Source organism: Typopeltis vanoorti, chromosome 10 (genome assembly GCF_054136105.1).
Source record: "Typopeltis vanoorti isolate ZY-2024b chromosome 10, IOZ_Tvanoo_1.0, whole genome shotgun sequence".
Classification (NCBI taxonomy): Eukaryota; Metazoa; Arthropoda; class Arachnida; order Uropygi; family Thelyphonidae; genus Typopeltis; species Typopeltis vanoorti.
In genome coordinates, this window is record NC_143558.1 from 24,210,763 (window position 1) to 24,230,629 (window position 19,867).

Here is a 19,867-nt window from a genome sequence, read left to right on the forward strand (position 1 = left end):
TCTTCCACGTTATCTGTAGAGGACAGTGTAGGGATAAGGTGTTATTGAGCTATTAAAGCTCTGATCATGGCAGGAGGGTAACAGCAATAGCCGAGCCTCAGTTTGAACTTCATTAGCTACAGCATTGCCATCCCAGTCCTGAAGATACTTTCAGGTGCAAACTTTGTTTGCTCACACTTGGATAAAGGATTAAACTAAATTTATTATACTCTAACCAAGTGAAAAATAAACTTTCAACATCTTTCTCTAAATCCAGAGTAATTTATTAAAAAAGGGTTGCACACCATTTGGCAACTCCTATAGGTAGAGATGACCTACAAATGCTTCTGCCTGGTATCTCAGCTTGGGCCTGGCTCCCACTGAAGAGACCTCAATAAAGGTCGAAACTAGTCTGGGTAGTGGCCCTTCCCTTAATGCATAACATTAGACATATCCGCAAGGAGATGTGTTTTGCATTATAGGAGATATTGAGACAGGAGTGTTGGTATCTTGCTCCACCTTTGCAATGAGTTGCCCTGGTGTTGTACCACCTTACCCCAGTCCTGAAGATACTTTCAGGTGCAAACTTTGTTTGCTCACACTTGGATAAAGGATTAAACTAAATTTATTATACTCTAACCAAGTGAAAAATAAACTTTCAACATGCTTTGACAGATTTGGTATAAAAATCAACATTGGAAAAGATGAAAACTGAACTAGGTAGAAAAAGAAAAATGAAATATCAGCTATAGTATTATCATCAGAGACATCCAAGAAGTTAAGGACTCATTAGGGGAAGCCTATACATCACCCACACCACACTCTCTCTTAAACTCATTCACACTATATGCACTCAGTGCTTCAACAAGCAAATGATTCCACTCATTCACCACCCTGTGAGAGAAAAATCTAACTCTCATCCTTTCTTAACTGCATACAAACTTAACTTCCACAGATATCTTCTTGTCCTCTCCCCCTTACATATTATAAAAAAACTTATCAATTAATATCCCCTCATATATCCTTTCAGAAGTTTATATGCCTCTATTATATCATCCCTCTTTCCTCTATTTCCAAATGTTTGTAGTCCACGTATTCTCAATCTGCCCTTATCTATATTCTACAATCCCAATATCATTAATTCTTCTTTGCGGCATTTCCACAGCTTCTTTATTCCTTTGGAACCCAGGAGACTAAATTGTACATATCGATGCCTTGTAATGAAGCAAAATGGCTTCTATCCTTACATGCCAAAGTTCATTTCAACATTGCAATTATCCTCTGAGTTTTTGCTATGTGACCTTTGAACTTATTATCTGCCATAACTCCAGGACTCCTAGCCTCATCCATTTCTCCAAGCATAATACAACCATTATAACATGCTGTTGGAAATCTCATCATTCCAAAGTGCATTGCTTGACACTTACCAAGATTGAACTGACAGCCAATTTCATTAGCCTATTCAAATTATCTGTAAGGGCTGTATATCAGTAGCATTCCTTATTGTCCCTGCATATCTTTGATGCATCTCCTGTCAAGTCCTTCCCAATATCATTAATGTATAGATTGAACAACAGTCTACTCCAAAGATGTATCTCTGGGTTACACTACTAGTCTCCTTAAATCTGTCAGATTCACATTCTCTCATATATGCCAGTTTCTGATACCTATCACCTGCTTACTCAAGTCAATAGTTTAGATTCCAGTTTACATCCTCCAGCAGCAACATAAACTGGAGGATATGGATTCATGTGGTATTCTAGCAAATGTCTTAGCAAAGTTCAACAATATCCATTCCTTTTATCCAACTCAGCTATAATATTATTGTAAAATATGATCAAATTACTCAGACATTATTCAATAGAGTAAACTCCTGCTGTTCCTTATAAAGTATAGCTGGTCTGCTTGCAAGTTCTCACTTACTTCTCTAAAGTCTTCATCACTACTCCAGAGATACATGATAGGTTGGTAGTTACACACATCAGTTTTTGCGCTATTCTTGTACAGGACTATCATACATTTTTACCATTCCTGTTGATTCTTTCCTGAGCAACTCAAATTATACCACTACGTCAAAGGCCTAACTAGTTCAGCTGAACATTCCTTTAGCATTGTTGCTGATATCCCCATCTGTCCCTATTGCCTTATTCTTTTAGGTTATGCAACAGCTCTTGAACCTCCTCATGCATTTCTATTCTTCATTCAATGTAGTGGCACTTATTCCATGCACCAGGATGACAGATCTTAGTGAAGTAAGCACTTATTATTTGAACCATTTAATCTACTTCTGACATAATGGTACCATCTGCATTCAGTAAAGTTATTCTTCCACATTCATTCATTCTGTGTTTTACTTGCAAAATAATGATAAAATTCTTTTGGAATTGTTTTGCTTTCCATACAGTACTCATAACTTTTCTGGGCTGCCCGTTATATAACTCCTCCACGTTATTTGATTCTTATGCAATCTCTTGTTTAATAAGGCTGCACATCCATTTCACACCTACCCTATTTGTTTTTTGAATTCTAGAAACACATTCAGATACAGTATCATTTCAGCATCTTTTCAGAAGCTTTCCATGCCCTGCTGACATTTTTCCAGTAACTAGTGCTATGAGAAAACAGAAAATAGTATTCTCTTGAGCTGGTTTATAGTTCAGTAGGTAGACTTTACTTATTGGAAACCTCCATATATTTAGCTGTCACCCAGGTTATTATTACATAATCACTGTTACCAGTTAGTGATAAAAAGTTACATCCTTAATTGAAATGACTTCTGATGTTATGATTAAATCTAACACTTAGAAATTGAGTTCCTTCTTTTACATGCTGCTTGAGAGAGTTCTCTTGCAGCAGCTTGGTAAATTCTCCTTCATTCTTTTCAGGAGATTTCTCTACTATCCAATTTATGTTCAGATAATTCAAGTAACCCATAATGATTACTTATTTAGTATCAGATGCATTGTACACAACACAGAATATGTATGGAATTGAGATTTGGGTTAGAAACAGAAAAAATTTACCAAAGATATGAGAGCTCTTAGAATAAAGTAGTGAATGAATGGTTTCAGTGGCAAAATCTATATTAAAAAATAGGTTATTAATAAGCATCTGGGCATTGTTAGTATTTAAGAATATGTAAGTGGAGGTAATATATCGTACTATGGTCACTTAAACAAAATGGAAGATGAAAAATTTGTTTAAAGCAGAAATGAGACATAAGATGTCTCATTTGACCAATTAAAATTTAATTGGATCATTGCAATTAGGCATGATTTAGATGGCAGTAATTTAAGTCACTCTTCCTGTAGTTATTTAAATTTCTGGAAGAGAAAAAAAATATTAAAAGGAAACTAGTAATGAATTCTTAATTGTGTTATTATCATAGTATTTATCTTGTACACCCTTCAAGGGTGCGTATCAGGAAATAATGATGTTGACGATCTGTTTTTATATATAAGCTGACCTTCATTATTCACACAGAAACCTTATCCCAAAATTTGCTCAGTTATAGAACATATCAGGTAATATTCCATATAAAATTTTATCTGTAAACTACTGATGGAGAAATTAGTCAAAACACTAAATTAGCTGTATACAAGACAGTGTTCAAACCAGTTTTAACTTATGGATCTGAGAGCTGGGTCAGAAGTAAGACACTTCACCAAAAACTATAGACTGCAGATATGAGAGTCCTAAGAAAGGTTAGGGGTGTGAACAGATGGCATCAATGACAATATCGTATTAAAAATGAGGATATTAGGAAAGAACTTGACATCCAGGAATGTGTTAGTAGAGCTAATCTCAGGTGGTATGGTCACTTAAACAGAATGGGAGAGGAAAGATGAGCAAAACAAGTGTTCTCTGCCAGGTTGGCAGGAAAGAGACCCACCCAGAGGAAGACCAAGATATAGGTGGATTGATATGGTAAAATGTGCCTTAGATGATAGAAATATAAGATCTGACAATGTTGCAGACTTGACAGGTAACAGATTGATTTGGAGGAAAATTGTAGATAGGAAGTTAGTAATGATGTAAATTTTTCATGTAGTACTATCATATCCTGTACACCCCTTGAGGGTAAATGTCAGAAATTTGATGATGGACTACTGATGGGAGGGGGGGGGGGGATCAGCTCAAATGTAAGTTTCGGTTGTGTTGATTTTTGATGTTGCATGCTCAAGCAACATTTGTGAGTTCTCCCACATAGAGATACATGCTGCAGAGGCATGTAATAAATTTTTGCATCTTTGGTTTTTAGTGCATAATGCTATAAAAGTACACTTTTTGTCATTTTCACTTTAACTAAAAATAAGAATAATTATTAGTAATATAATTATTAATTATTTTTTTTAATAATTAATAATTATTTCTAAACATAAAAATATTTTTTTTATTTTTTATGTATAGGAATATATTGTATAATAAAAAGCATGCAATTAACAAAAAATACACTAGTGTCCAAAAGCTATGGATGAACTACATTTTTACCTGTATATGAAAAAAATTTCATGACTACAGCCAATTATAGACATACATTTATTGCCAGCACTATAAATGTAATAAATGATATTACATAAAAAATGTGTTCTAAATTTCATACAAATTAAATTGCAAGACATTTTTGGCAAAAGCTACAAATTTTCTAAGAATGTAGTTAAGAAATTAATGTATGGTGCGTGTAGAGAGACATTTTAGTATATATTTCTACCCAAAACTGCAATGCAGCTCTCACAACTTTGACTATGCTAAGGACCAAGTAATTCAGGCAAACTGATCCACTCTTCAAAGCAAGGATAAGGCCTTTTTTTTGTTTTCTGGAGGGGAATTTCAGGCAGCATTGTGCCTCCCTATTGCATCTCAAACGTGTTCTATGAGGTTGAGATCTGGGGAGCGTGCTGTCCACTCAATTCAATTAATATCCTCAGTTTCCAGAAATATCTCCACTGCTTGTGTATGATGTGGTGTGGCATTGTCATCCATAAAAATGAATTCTTATCTACAGCACCACAAAACAGTTGAACATGACGTCGAAGAACTTCATTGCAATATCATTCCCCAGTCATATTCCCTTTTTCCAGCACTTGTAGCTCGATGCATTCATTAAGCATAATGCCTTTGCATACCATTACCCCAGCACTGCCATATCTATCCCTTTCAAGAACATTCTCACGATGGTTAAGCATTGCCACCAGATCAAAAGAAAGACTAAAATGACTCTTACCTATAAAGATTACATTACCCTGTTGGTGCCTTGTCCAATTTTTATGGATACATCACCACTGAAAACATGCTCTATGATGAGCTGTGGATAAAAGGATGCAGACTAGAGGCCTTCGGGTGTACATGCCTACTTGTTGCAGATATCTTGCCACAATTTGTCGATATATTCGCATACCTGTGCTTGAATAGAGCTGGCCTGTCATGGTGCATCAATTATGTTTTGCTGTTAAAGCCAAAATCTGTCTTCATGCTCTGTGGTAGAGTGTGGGCAACTCTTAGCAAACATCTGGAACATGTTCCATTAGTTTAACACTACCCAGAGCCTGGATACAATGCTATGTGAGATTCTAAACTCTCTGACAATATCAGTAATTCTGTGGCCACCTTCAAGCTTTCCAATAATTCTTCCCTGCATGAAATCATCTATATTTGCAACTAATTGCAACTTTATGCCTTCACAAAAAGAGCTTCCTTCAGACATAATTCGTTTAGCACATTCTTTTGCCTTTTATTCTGTTGAGTGCTACCACTTGATCCCTTTGTGCATGATTTGAAAATTTGAATGTGTACCCACTTTCTACTCAACATTGTCAGTTATACAAATTCTACAAGCTGATTCATTTGAATTTGCAGTTGCAATCCTCAGAAATAGTCTTCGTCCTTAAGTTTTGGACACCAGTATAATTCTTTTGTTGTTTTTAGCATATATAGTACAGTAATTCATACTTTAGCTCCTTTCTTGAATAATCTTGTAGTGTTGTTACTACTACTACTATTACATGTGACTTCCATAGAGTCCTAGGAATCATCACAGAAGACTACTTGGTTGTACACAATGCTATACAATCTACTGTATACCACACTATCTGCAGCACATCATTCTCTGGCTAATTGTCCATTTTGCTGAAAAAATACAAAAAAACCCTGAGTTTCTGGGAAGTAAAAGCCCTGCTACCTACATATAAAACACATTTGCCTTCATTTGGATAAGCCCATATAAAAATTATTCTTATCCTGATGAGAAAAATTGAATCCTGGTCTCTTCCAATCTAAGATTGCACTATGATGGCACTTAAATTATCAGCTCAAATTTTGCATAGAAATATTGCTTGACATGCTGTATAACTGAGGCAGATTTCAGATGAGTTTTTCACGACAATTGTGAACATTCTCTTGTAAGAAAATCAATCAGATTTCTCACATGAATAGCGCATTTGTTTGAATACCTCTAATTTCATTACTAACTTTTTATAACGATCATTCTGTTATCTGATAATGATTTTTTTATTTGTCTAATTATGAAACAAGAAATTTTTTTAAAAATTAGAAAAGTAATAAAATTTTAATGTTTACAAATTAGGAATGATGGATTTCTTATTATATGATTAAAAGATAAATGTACATATGAGACTTATTGGTAGTTTGTTATAGTAAGTTCATTGTAGTGGCGTTTACTATAGTAAGAATTAACTGCATTATGCTACTTCTTTTAAAGTGACCTTTTTTTTTTAAAAAAAAAAAAAACATTAGGATAGGTCATCACAGTACATCTGATGACAGTACAGCTTATAGATCCGTAGATGAAGTAAGGTTTTGGCATCAAAAAGACCATCCCATCTCACGACTAAGAAAGTATATGCTGAATCAAGGTTGGTGGAATGATGAAAATGAGAAGGATTGGAAAGAGGAAACAAAGAAACAAGTATGAATTAAAATTTCTTTCTACTAAAATAACAAATGAAATTTAAGATTTTATTTGAGAAGTAAATACTTCTCAAATAAAATTCTTTTATTTCTTCTCAAAATGTTATTTTGAGAAGATATAAATTTATTCATCTCATTAATAACATTGTTCATATAGGAAAGAAGATTATATCACAAAATCAACTATAAACCAAACAGATTTGAATTATATAAATGCTTTAATAAAGTTATCACTTATGTTGATTTTTAAAGAATTGCATCTGTGCAAAATTGAGAAATAAATTCTGTTCATCCTATCTCCATTTTCCTTTACATATTAGGCCCATTACAGCCTGTACCTACCTTTTTGAAGATGATAGGGTAGTCAATTCAGTTTTCATAGTGAGCTGCTTGATAGTGTATTATGTTCCCTATCTAAGCTGTCTACTTTGCAGGAGTAAATATCCTACTATCTGCATATGAGACCAGTTAACCAACTCACCTTCTACTGAAAAGTCTTAAAATGTTCCTCATATGGGATTATTGAAATTTAATTCTTCCCAGTCAAAATGCATTGTTGCTACTGGCTATGCCATTGAGGTACTGCCATCTGTTTACTTCATTTTTGTTTTTTTTATTATTTTAATAGAGCCATGCTATCATATCAGAGTAGCTTGCTTTAAATATAGCATTTTTGATAAATGCAATAGCTTTTCCTTTCTAACATAAACTTACTTAGTACAGTTAAATCCATCACAGATAACAGTAAATAGGTTTAAATATGAGGACTATGGAAATATGAGAGATATTACTTTTTTATCCATGAGAAAAAGTCAGTTTTTTAATTTTTTAGTTGGTCAGTTTAGTTGAGAAATCAACTTGGGCTACTTAATTGAATGGGTCAGGTTTTAAGAGTTGATTTGATATCCATCCTGCTGATGGTTGATCATCATGCATGCTTGCTAGATTACCAGAAATTTTCATATGAAATTTTTAGCATATGTAAATGCAAATGGACCAAAAATCAATGGCACTGAGGCAACTGATTATGATAAACTGAGACGTGATTGACAGAAGAGGATGTCCTTACAGGAATAGAATGGGATAGGCATTCAGAGAAGACTGGAAGAACTAAGAAGGGAAAGTACTTCTAAATGATTGTAAAGAAAATTGAATTCAACTAGAATAGCGATTGGGAATGGCAGCGATAGTATGAGTAATAAGGCCAAAGGTTTGGGACTGTTTAGTGTAAAGCAACAGTTTACAGGACAAAATACCTAGGATGTGTCATAGATCATGATCATTGAAGTAGACTGTGAACTGTACAGTCTAGCTGGAATCATCCATAACAATAATCCTTCTAGTATCTATAAGAGCAATCTATATAGTACAAAGGATATAGACTGGAAAGAGGAGAAAGAATGCAAGAAGAATGAAAGAGAATTTATAGAGATGCTGCAAAACAAATTCCTTAAGCACATTATGGAAGGGACTTGCACTGCAAGAATAAGAGATCTGGTTATTCATTTGAAAATCTGTCTGTTAATGAAGTAATAGTTGTGCCTTCAATTGTGGTGAAATTGATCATGCATTTTTAACTTAAGTGATGGCAAATCAAATAGGAGTTTTGCCTAAAAGGAAACATAATGGAACTGTGAGGTAAGTGATTATGATAAACTGAGAAATAAGCTTGCATCTGTACTATGGTAAGAGAAATCAGCAATACACAGAAGTAATTTGGGGGTGTGAAGAAAGTTATAACTGACTACATCATCAGAAGTGAGAAAATAAATTGCATTTGAATTAAATTGATGAACAAAACTTTAAAACAATAACTACATATAAATAAAATATAGAACCAGTATCAGTAAAGTATTATAGAACCAGGCACATGAACAACATAAAGAATAGACCAAGAGAGTGATAGTTATGGTGAGAAAGGTGAAATAAATCTACAAAAAGAAGTTGGCTGCAGAGGCCAAAGGAAATCCAAGAAAATCTTTCACTGTGCAGTGAGTAAAAGGATGAATAACTAGGAAATGATAATCTTAATGAATGCAGATGACAGGAAAATGTCAAATGCACAGAAAATAGCTATTATTAAATAATAACTTTGGTGAGTTATACATTCCCAATAGCCCATTAGTTCTCTGGAAGCCAAGGTGGAACTGGACAAAGAGATATAGAGTATTCAAGATATTGCAAGAACTTGATGCAGATGAGCTTCCATAGCTCATTCGGTATTGACTGCTCTTTAGTAGGAAAGACTCTGCTTCAACTCCTGTCTAGTATGCAAAAGAACCTTTATAAGGTGTCAAAAGAAAGATTTCGGTATTGTGACCACATGTTTATTAAGATAAATAAAGATAAACAAACCCGACAAGTTTCGTATGTCGTTTGACTTACATCTTCAGGGGTTACAGGTAACTGAAAGTTTAAACACAAGAAATGAGAAATTACTCAAAATATTCCATGAAATTTGTTATGGCAGTTTAACTGTTCAGCAAATTAAAAAATCCGAATACGGTATCTATACATATGTTAATGCATGTTATGTTTGAACAATGCTGGATGTTGTCACATTCTGTTGTTCATGTTCACTCTGTCTAAGTTCTGACTTAGGTATTTTTTTATGAATGCTGACCAAACTTGGTGTAGAATTAGGCCCTGATTTTTGTTGCATTCTACACCAAGTTTGGTCATCATTCATAAAAAATATACCTAAGTCAGACCTCGGACATAGTGAACGTGAACAACAGAACATGACAATATCCAGCATTGTTCAAACATAGCATACATTAACATATGTATAGATACTGCATTCGGATTTTTTAATTTGATGAACAGACTGCCATAACAACATCTAATGGACTATTTTCAGTAATTTCTCATTTCTTGTGTTTAAAGTTTAGTTACTTGTAACCCCTGAAGATGTAAGTCAAACGACATACGAAACTTGTCGAGTTTGTTTATCTTTATTTATCTTAATAAACGTGTGGTCACAATACCGAAATCTTTCTTTTGAACTGCTAAACCACAGAAACGAAACCTATGCCTACAACTTCATAAGGTTGTTTTTTTTTTCTTTTTTTTTTTTTTTTAATTCAGTTAGATGGTTATATAGAGGTGGCTGGGGGTTTTTTATTCTGTAAAACAAGGAAACTGGTGAGAAGAACACGCACAGTTTACAGATTTGGTACACTGACCTTGTAGTGCTTTAGTTGATTTTTGCCATAATTCAAAAAAAAAAAAAAAACACTACTGCTTGATGCAAATATGATAGTGGATTAGAGGATCAGCAGTTCTCACACCCATTCTAGCATATCCCACACATATTCAATTGGATTATAATTGGGTGGGGGGGGAATTCATTGTTGTGTTCCTCCAACCACTCAGTTGTACAAACCTGATGACAAGGTGCATTGTCCTGTTGAGAAATGCCACTGTGGTTAGGGTAGACCTCCTGCAGTTATGAATGGAGATGTTCAGCTAACTGTAGCATTCACCATTCAGTGTTTCTGGGATGATAATCAACAGACTAGAAAGCACCAGGAAAAAAGCTTCCTAGACCATAACACCACCAGCTTGTTGAACTCGAACTGTGCAACTAGGGGATAGAGCTTCATGCTGTTTACGTCAAATGCAAAACCAGGCATGGTGCAGCAGGAAATAGGATTCATCACTCCAGACAACCTTCTTCCATCTGTCCAGGGTCCATTGCCGACATTCCTTGGCCCATGCAAGGCATTGTTTATGATACCTGGCCATCATCATCATCATCATCATGGGTACTCTTATTTGTCTCCAGCTGTGGAATGCCAAGGTACAGCACATGGTGCATGTGGAAATGGGTCAAACTGCCCCACTGTTGTACTGGTGGGTGAGCTGTGCAACTGTTGCATATTATTGCTGAGATACCAGTTGTGACACCCGATGCTTACCTCTAAGATCAACCACATGGAGCTGATCAATGTGAGCCCTTCTGCTGGATGGGAGCAACCAACAAAGCAGCTGTTTCTGAAAAGTATTTGCAAGCAGTCAAATTGGCTTACGTCACCACATTTTCTGATTACTGACAAACGTTTACTGATTACGTACAGAGGATAGGTGTGCCCATTTATAATAGCTGCATGTGACATTGATATCATGCAATATGTATATATCGCGTGATATATATATATACATATATCATAAATCGGGGATGTGTTCCTAATGCAAGGCTAACTCAGTGTATAACCAAATATTTTAAACCTTCTTGTATCTACATGTTCATATATACTGTTTTCTGTTACAAGTGCCAGTTAAAATGCATAGTTACTAAACCTTGCCAATTCCTGTTTATTTGTCAAATAATTACATTGAATAAAAACTCCTCTTTCCTGCATTCATTTTGTGGAGAAACATTAATTAGAGACCTGGACCAGGTAAGAAAAAAAATTCTTAGCCCATCCACAATATGAATGCATGCTTGATTTACAAAAAAAAAAATGTTTTGTGGGTGGGGACCACCTAAGAAATTTAAAATACACTTGATAGTGAATTTACTTTAAAATAGTGTTATGGCTGTTTTTAAGGAAATTCGACATACCTCATCATCCAAAATGGATAGTGAGTTATATCAAATTATTTGATAATAATTTGAAAATTTTATGCTTAATAAGATGATTACATTGTTTTAGAACTGTATATCTTCCATTTTTAGGTCATGCAGGCTTTTGCACGTGCAGAGAAACAAAAGAAGCCCGCTATTGAAAACATGCTAACTGATGTGTATGATGAAATGCCAGCTCACCTGCAAGAACAGCTGCAAGAATTAAAAGAACATGTCCAGCAGTATAAAGAACATTATCCTCTTGCTAGTTTTGCAGAGAAATAGTTCCATTGATCATGACGTTTATATAAATGCTTTTGAAGTTTAGCTGAAAATAATCATGTAACGTCTGAAAATATAGTGGCTGTTTTTTTTTTTGAATTTATTTACAACTTAATTGCAGACAATCTGTTATATGTATACTTTAAAATTGCTCTTCTTAATATAATTAAAAAAAAAAAAATTGGTATGTATCCTTTAAAGTTTTGTGAATTATTTTTGGTATTTGTAAAGCTTTACTCCCATCTGAATGATAGTAACACATAACTGAACTTCTTAAGTCGGCATTCTCTGTTTTTCCTCCTTGCAGTAATTTTTAGAATGGTTTCCTTACTCCCTTACTTGGAATACTAAAGTCTTCCTGAGCAAAGCAGAATATGATGTCTCATGTTTGTTTATACCTGGCTGCTAACTTTCCGTGCAAAAAGGAAAAATTCGGAAAATCCGATCTGACTTCATATAATCTGATTTCAAAATTCTATCATATTTGTACAGTTGGTATTATTTCTATTTTTATACACAAATTGCAATCTTCTTTGTATTTGTGAGGTTGTCTTACCCAAACATATGGAATCCATGAACATGAAAAAATTATATCCTTATGGTTAAAAAAAAAGCTTGATCAGTTAAATTTTCAGAAGAAGAATGTTGCTAACTCATTTACCACTTTAATCACAATTTGTGGAATTTAAATGTATGTACACATTCATCCTTAGAATACTATATACCTTGCAGCTACTTTCCAGTTTGTTTTTTATTAATCCTTCCCCACCTCCCAAAAAAAGTGAAGTTTTTTTATACATATATCTCCATTTGGTTGAAGAGAATCAACTTTTGCTATAGATAAAACTAAAATTGTTTCACTTGGAACTCATTGTATCAGAAACAGAAACTTTAAATATTTTAATGTTTTGTGTTACATTTTATTTAGCTCATTTCCAAGAGATAGAGAAATGAAATATGATATATATATATTATTGACGTATGAAACATGGACACTAAAATGCAAAGGAAATTCAAAAATTAAGAACAACACAATTTAGTATGAAAAAAAGTGTGCTTGGTATTACAAAAGAAATACGTGGATAACAAACCAAACCAAAGTCTCTGACATCATAGGAAGAGTGAAACATCTGAAGTGGCAATGGGCTGGGCATATTGCTCGAAGACAAGATCAACAATAGACAAAAGAAGTACTGGATTGGATTCCATAAGAGGAAAAATGATGCTGACCTAAATTTTGGAATGAATTTTCATTCATATAACAATAACATATTTTAAAAATATGTTTCATGACATTGCCTCTTTCTTAATCATGTATAGAACATCATCAAACATTCTTATTTGAAGTAAATCAAACAATTGTTTTATTGTATTAAATAATGAATAAAATAATAATTCTAATCAAAATTATGTAAAATATGTTCATTTAATTTTTAATTTGCAAAAATAATTAAAACTATTTTATTAAGCTTCATAATAGTGCTGTTATTATGTACCCATTTTGTTCTTGTATGAGTAGAAAGCAAACAAAAGTTACGAAGCACTATTTTGTGTGCATTCCATGTATTCCTTCATCCACCAGAATTATCTCCCAGAAGAGAGAATACTCGACCTTTAATAAAAAAAATAATAATAAATAAAATTTTATATTTCCAACAATAATCTATTATTCCTATCATTGAGGAATCAGTGATTAATTTTCACGCAATTAACAAGAAAATAAGCATTTGTATTCATTGCTTAATTCACTAATCTTGAACTGGAAATCCAAGATTGGAAATGCCTGCTAAACATTCCTCACATCATAGGCAGAATCGAACCAGGGTATTTTCAAACGAAAGGCTCTTCTATAAGAATTGCGTTATGGCAGTTCTCTATTGCTCATCACTCTTCCTAACATACTTGACACCAACACTCATCAAAAAAAAAAAAAAAAAAATGAAAACTTCCATCCATGCTTGGTTAAATCAAAATCCTCTTTATTCCACAGTATCCTCCTGCAATCCAATCCTTGATGGTTGGTAGGATTTGGAGCATTTGCTTCTGATATATGGCTTTTTTTTTTTTTAAATTTCAACCACCAAACATATTGCAGCAAATAAGGTAACAATTAGAAAGATATGAACAATGAAAGAGGATTCCTCTATTGCAACAATTCTTTTTGTTGTTTGAGTAGTTTAACATTCATCAATATGGTTTGTTTAATAGATGCATCCTGGAACCAGAGACTATGCAAACCATTCTTTGATATTAAGTTAGTTTCAACTGGGAATCAGATTTTTTTTTCTTTCATTTCATAATAGGCATGAGACACTGTTTACATATATAAATGTCAGGTGTGTACAAAGGCCAGTTTGTCCTTTCTGTGGCCAAAAAAAAAAATTCTGCGAAACCACTATTCATGACTGACTAACTCAACCTTGGTTGAAAATGCCCTTGAAAATGTTAATTGTTTATATTTATCTACTATAATTGGATCTGTTCATTTTTTTTTGTGGTACATCAGTATCTCATACATTCAGAACTTATATTAAGGACACTGCAATAAGGGCCCCTACTGTCAACCCTGTATCAGACATACCACACATTTCATCTACTTAACAGAAAGGATGATGCATGCTAGTGTGATCAACTTTATGTTTTGATACAAACATCTACATCTGTGACAATCCTGAACTGGTTGAACAGATACATTCGTGGAAGAAGATAAAAACAGTCTCTTTATAGCTTTATCTTTCTTTCAATCAATTTGTTGTTTTATCGTTTCCTATCTTGGACACTCCAAATGCATGCTAAAATTCCATGTACATCTAGTATCATTGACAACTGGGAATGATTTGACGTAGTATGTATAACAGATATTTCTTACGCTGTCTCTATGTGTACTGTCAGGATTGTCCAGAAATTATAAAAGAAACCAATGAAACACCAGCCCATTTCTCTTCATGATAAAATTGTCTATCTATGCAAGAACATGGCCCTGTCTAGTGATGTTTAAACTCAAACACTGGTATTGTTGTCATGTCTGAAATGCTGTTAAGTTCTACTATCTGTGAAACTGAATGAATGAATGAAACATTTTGAAAGTACTGAATAACATTCTGAATTCCTCTGGATTCAATTCGTTACACACAAATTTTAAATTATATCTTTAAAACTCACATATGGTCACATTGTTATAATTCATTTCCAGACCTTTAGCGAATTGAGATGAAACTCGGGGGTTTTCACCTGCTAAACAGACAAAGAAGCTAGAATACACATAACAGACAGACAGACAGACATAATATATTGCTTTCAATAGCCTTGGTAATAGCCTTAGTTCCATCGTTGGTAATTTTAAAACAACCAACTCTGCAACAAAACATCCAATTTGCAAGTCAATTTTTATTATCAGTTTAATTCGGTAATAGGTTAATCTTTAGTATATTGAAAATAAGGGACCGATTTAGTATCAGTTGAATATCGAGGTGCAGCAGCCCACTTAAAACCCAATAAAGACTGATTGTTGATGATAGAGCTTTGAACTACTACCAACTCGATCGACATCCATCACAATGGCTTTTATAATATTACAGAAAGTGCATTTGTAATACACCAAAAGCTCAAGAGAGAAAATATTAAACACTGCTGTTTATGGAACAGATCATGTGATTTTAGAGAGAAAGTGGCAAATGTATAAGGTTTAATACACTTTCAAAATCTGCTAGAGAAAGATATGTTGGCTTCTTTTCTAGTGGTCTAACAAAAAGAACAATGTCTACATTTTAATCTTTGCACCGTTTCTTCGCAACTAAATTAAAATCAAATCTGGTTTGTCCTTATTACGAAAATAGGGTCCTCTACTGATTATATCATACCTCAATATTTCGCACGACCAAACAAAAATAACAAAGTTCCAATTTATTAAACTCATTAAATATATTTATTATTATTATTGACATCTCCAAGGAGTCTGAAGACTCATCGCGGGAGGACACCCACTGTCAGTCGTGGCTTGAAATCGTGGGGTACTGCAACTTTCGAAATATACATGCACGCTGTAAGTACAGTGTATACATGTTTGGATAAAATATCAAAATTATGGTAAAAATTATAAATAAAATTATAGTTTGGTATAATTCAAAATTACTTTAAAATAAATATTTTTCTTTTGTTTCATGAAAAAAATTGTTTATTATCGAAAAAATTATACACTTTAGTATAATTCAAAGTAAATCCATTCCTTTAATTGTAATTAAAGGAATGGATTTACAATTTTTGGACATTACAATTAAATCCTTTAATTGTAATGCCCAAATATTTAAAAAGACGGAGTAAACACGATAAGCACTACGAACATTCTACTACTGGTGTAAACTGCATATAAACAACTGGAACTGCGCGACGGACAGTGCCGCATTATGCTAATAACTCGCATCTCACTATGATGTGCATATGCTTGTGCGCGTAGCTATATAACACTGTGGTAAACACAGTGCTGCTAGCGTCCTTCGCCCTTCTAAGTGATTTTTATTATTTTTTATACAAAATAAGAGAATTATATAGGATTGTTGATGAATATTACAATCAAATATAAATAAATTAATAAATATATTTATTTATATATCGAGAAAAATTGGGGGGGGGTGCTGCAGTTGCCTATGCACGAGCCGCCCCTGTGCACCAACTTTTAATATCTTCCCACACTTGTCGCCAGTTAATAATTTTTAACAGGGGCAAATGTTGGTCTTGAAATTCACGCTTGCTCTTGTTATCATTCAGGGAGTGAGAGGTGTGATTGAAGTCTGATTAGCGGAATAATGACTTACTGACAATTTAAAAGTATATACTGTATTTAGAAATTTATGTACATTTAATCATATAAATACAACATTTATTTTGAAAATGATATTCTATCTTTTTCAATTTAGCTGCTTGAATACACATTCTACCCTACGGTTCTTCTTTATGAACTGGTCAATAACATCGTCATAAAAAGTTGGTTGTAACTTAATTTTCCTAAGCAACACGCACGCTTGTAAAGGCTGGCTGAAGCTACTTTGACTGCGTAGCCTGTGTTTAAGACGACGCGAAGGGACAGGAAATGGCTATGCGCGCGCATGAAATCACAGTGCTACAGCCAGTGCCGGATTTACGTATAAGCTAAAAAAGCTACAGCTTATGGCCTCGCAATCTGCCGGGGCCTCACATAAAAAAAAAAAAAATAAAAAAAAAGATCAGCTGATGTAATTTAAAACAGTAGGGAGCCTCTCGGTTTTGTATAGCTTAGGGTCTCAGCAAGTCTAAATCCGGCCCTGGAAGCTCCTACAACCTAGCAAGCCAAGGTAGCTTTGACTAGACGAGCAAATATCGGCCTTCGATACACAACGCAAAGCTCAATTATTGCCGCGCAAGCTTAAGACGTCTTCTGTCTTCAAAAATAAAACCCCAAATGGAATGCTTATAAATGCATGCATTTATTAACAAATAAATATTACTTCTTTCTCAATTAATGAGCTTGCATAGCAAAAATGGAGAATTCTCCCCCCGATTTCTACCATCCAAAATAAACATCCCTTTCGCCTTCCGGCTCTGTATCCTTCCAGAGGATACAGAGCCGGATTTTTTTTAAGATTACAAACTTTAATCTTAACAGTAATTTTATGGCATTAATTGCTCGGACATATGGACATCTTTCAAAAACGTGAAAAAGAAAAAACAACTATAATATTCATGATTCTATTGTAATATTTTAAGGAAATTTACGTAAAATAATACTTTGTAAGATATGATGGCATAAATTGCTCGGACATCTGGACACATTTTAAAAACGTAAAAAAGATAAAAACTATAACAACTGATGATTCTACTGTAATATTTTAAGGAAATTTAGATAAAATAATAGGTGGTAAGATATAATTTTTTTTATTTCATAGTTTTTTTTTAATTATTTAAAGGAAATTTATTAAAACAAGAAATTTCAAACCTCTAAATAATTTAATAAGAGTTTTAAATAAATTTTAAGAAACATTTAGAAATATTGCATTTTATTTATACTTATATTGATTTTTTGTGTGTGGAGTTTTACTTGGAATATCAAATCGGCCATTTTTAAAACAAGGTTGGTGTAGATTTCTTCTCATGTCAACTATGCAGTGTTTATTATTATGCAGACGTTGTTTTTCTTGATTAAAAAAAAATAATAAAAACCTATTAAAAAAGAACACGCTTCCTCAATAGAAAACCATTTTCAAAATTCAAGATTTTTTTTTAATGATTTCTTCATTCAGAATGAGAAAAACTGGCTAGAATGTTTTTGATATACGCTGAAAACAGAAAATTGGAAATAGAGAAAGAGACTGTATTATTTAAAAGGTACATTGATTCCAACTCAAAAAATGCAAATTCATTTAATTGGACTACAGTTTTGATTGTGTTTCGAATTTCTTTATTAATCTTTCTTCTTGTGGTATGTTAAAGTTTGCCAGATATTTTTTTTCTTTTCCTTATTCGTTTTTAATAAAAAAAATAACATAACGCGGTTCACCAGTTGGCAAAAATGCTGTTTTATGTTATTTTGGTATTTCCTTTTCTCGATATAACTTAGATATAATCCACGTCCGATGACAGAATATCAACAAATAAAGTGACAAGTGCTTTCGAAAGTTTTCCAGAGTTAAACCCTACTCAATAGTAGGGCTCAACCAATCCTAAGAGACAGTCGAGAAACGGGGGGGGGGGGGGAATCCCACACGAATACATAAATTACATTTTGCTAATGTCCATCCTGCAGCATGGGAGCGAGTTCGCATACAATCGGTTCCTAAAAAAAGTCTACGATCCAACTTTGATAAATGGTAGATACGAATCAAATATCTTAATCCATATTAAATAGTCTTCCTCAAAGATCTCAATAATATTACTATTATTATTATTATTATTACTATTATTACGAGCAACTCCAGGGAGTCATTAGACTCATCGAGGGAGGCCCCAAATCATTTTCATCACAACTATCTGACATTCATACAGTATCTATCATACCTCGCCTTAAACTCATTCACTGTCACAGCATCCACTACAGACTCAGGGAGCGCATTCCACTCATTCACTACTCTAAAAGTAAAGAACCCAGCTCTAACACCTTTACTAACCACACTTTTGCCCAGTTTCCATGGATGTCCCCTAGTCCTCCCACAACCAGCCCTGTTCTCAAAAATATCTTCTGAATTAATTTTATAGAAACCTTTCAGTAATTTGAATGTCTCAATCATATCTCCCCTCCTCCGCCTATCAACCAATTTTTGCAACCCACAAATCCTCAACCTGTTCTCATACGGTTCATTCCACAGACCTGCTATCATCTTGGTCACTCGCCTCTGGATCCTCTCCACCACTATCTTTGAGAAGACTATCAATCTATCGTCATCACAATTTTTCATGTTTGTGATGACGATCGTAGTACAATGCAGGTCTTTAACATTGCAACAGTAATAATATGAATATAAATTGTATCTCTTAATTAGGATAGACAATGAATGTTGGAGAGTAGACTTCAATAACTTCTAATATTAATTTTTCATCTGATTGACGAATTTATATTAAAGAATGATAGCAGAACTGAAGCTAGGATCTTTGACGCCCGCATGCAATTTCAATCTAAGCGCCCCTGTAACGATCCGGACGTGTGTGGTTCTTTTATGATAATAAAAATTTAAATTATTTGAAATTTCTTAAATAAATTTTGACAGAACAGCCACACGTTGGTTTGCTAAATATAACGAACCAGGGATGTTGACTAGGCAGGATAATCGTTAAAAACCCAAATATTCAAAAAATTCCCAAACGTTAAGCAAATTTTGATAAAGCCACTTCACAAATTGAAAGCCAAACGGCTATTTTTCTGGCATCCTTAATAATAATTAAAGGGATACAAATCCCTTGTTTAACTGCCAGTAAGCAAAACTCTAAGATCGAGAACTACGAACCTATGAGTTTCATATATATATATATATATATATATATATATATATAAAAAATCAGCTAACGCCATTTTATTCCCGTATACGGGGAGTAGGCGAGGCCATTTAGCCCTATCTAACTTTTGAAGACTGAGTGGTCAGTTCA

The 19,867-nt window shown here is 33.7% G+C and overlaps 1 protein-coding gene across 1 annotated transcript in view; it reads left to right on the plus strand.

Moving 5' to 3' along the window:
* Window positions 1-11,951, plus strand: part of BckdhA (Branched chain keto acid dehydrogenase E1 subunit alpha) — a 120,632-nt gene extending 108,681 nt beyond the window's left edge. Inside the window, exons 8-9 of the mRNA XM_090398675.1 lie at window positions 6,733-6,904; window positions 11,588-11,951. Of these exons, the coding sequence (XP_090254801.1) occupies window positions 6,733-6,904; window positions 11,588-11,761 (346 nt within the window). The 3' untranslated portion in view covers window positions 11,762-11,951. The remainder of the gene's footprint in view (window positions 1-6,732; window positions 6,905-11,587) is intronic.
* The last annotated feature ends 7,916 nt before the right edge of the window (window positions 11,952-19,867 follow it).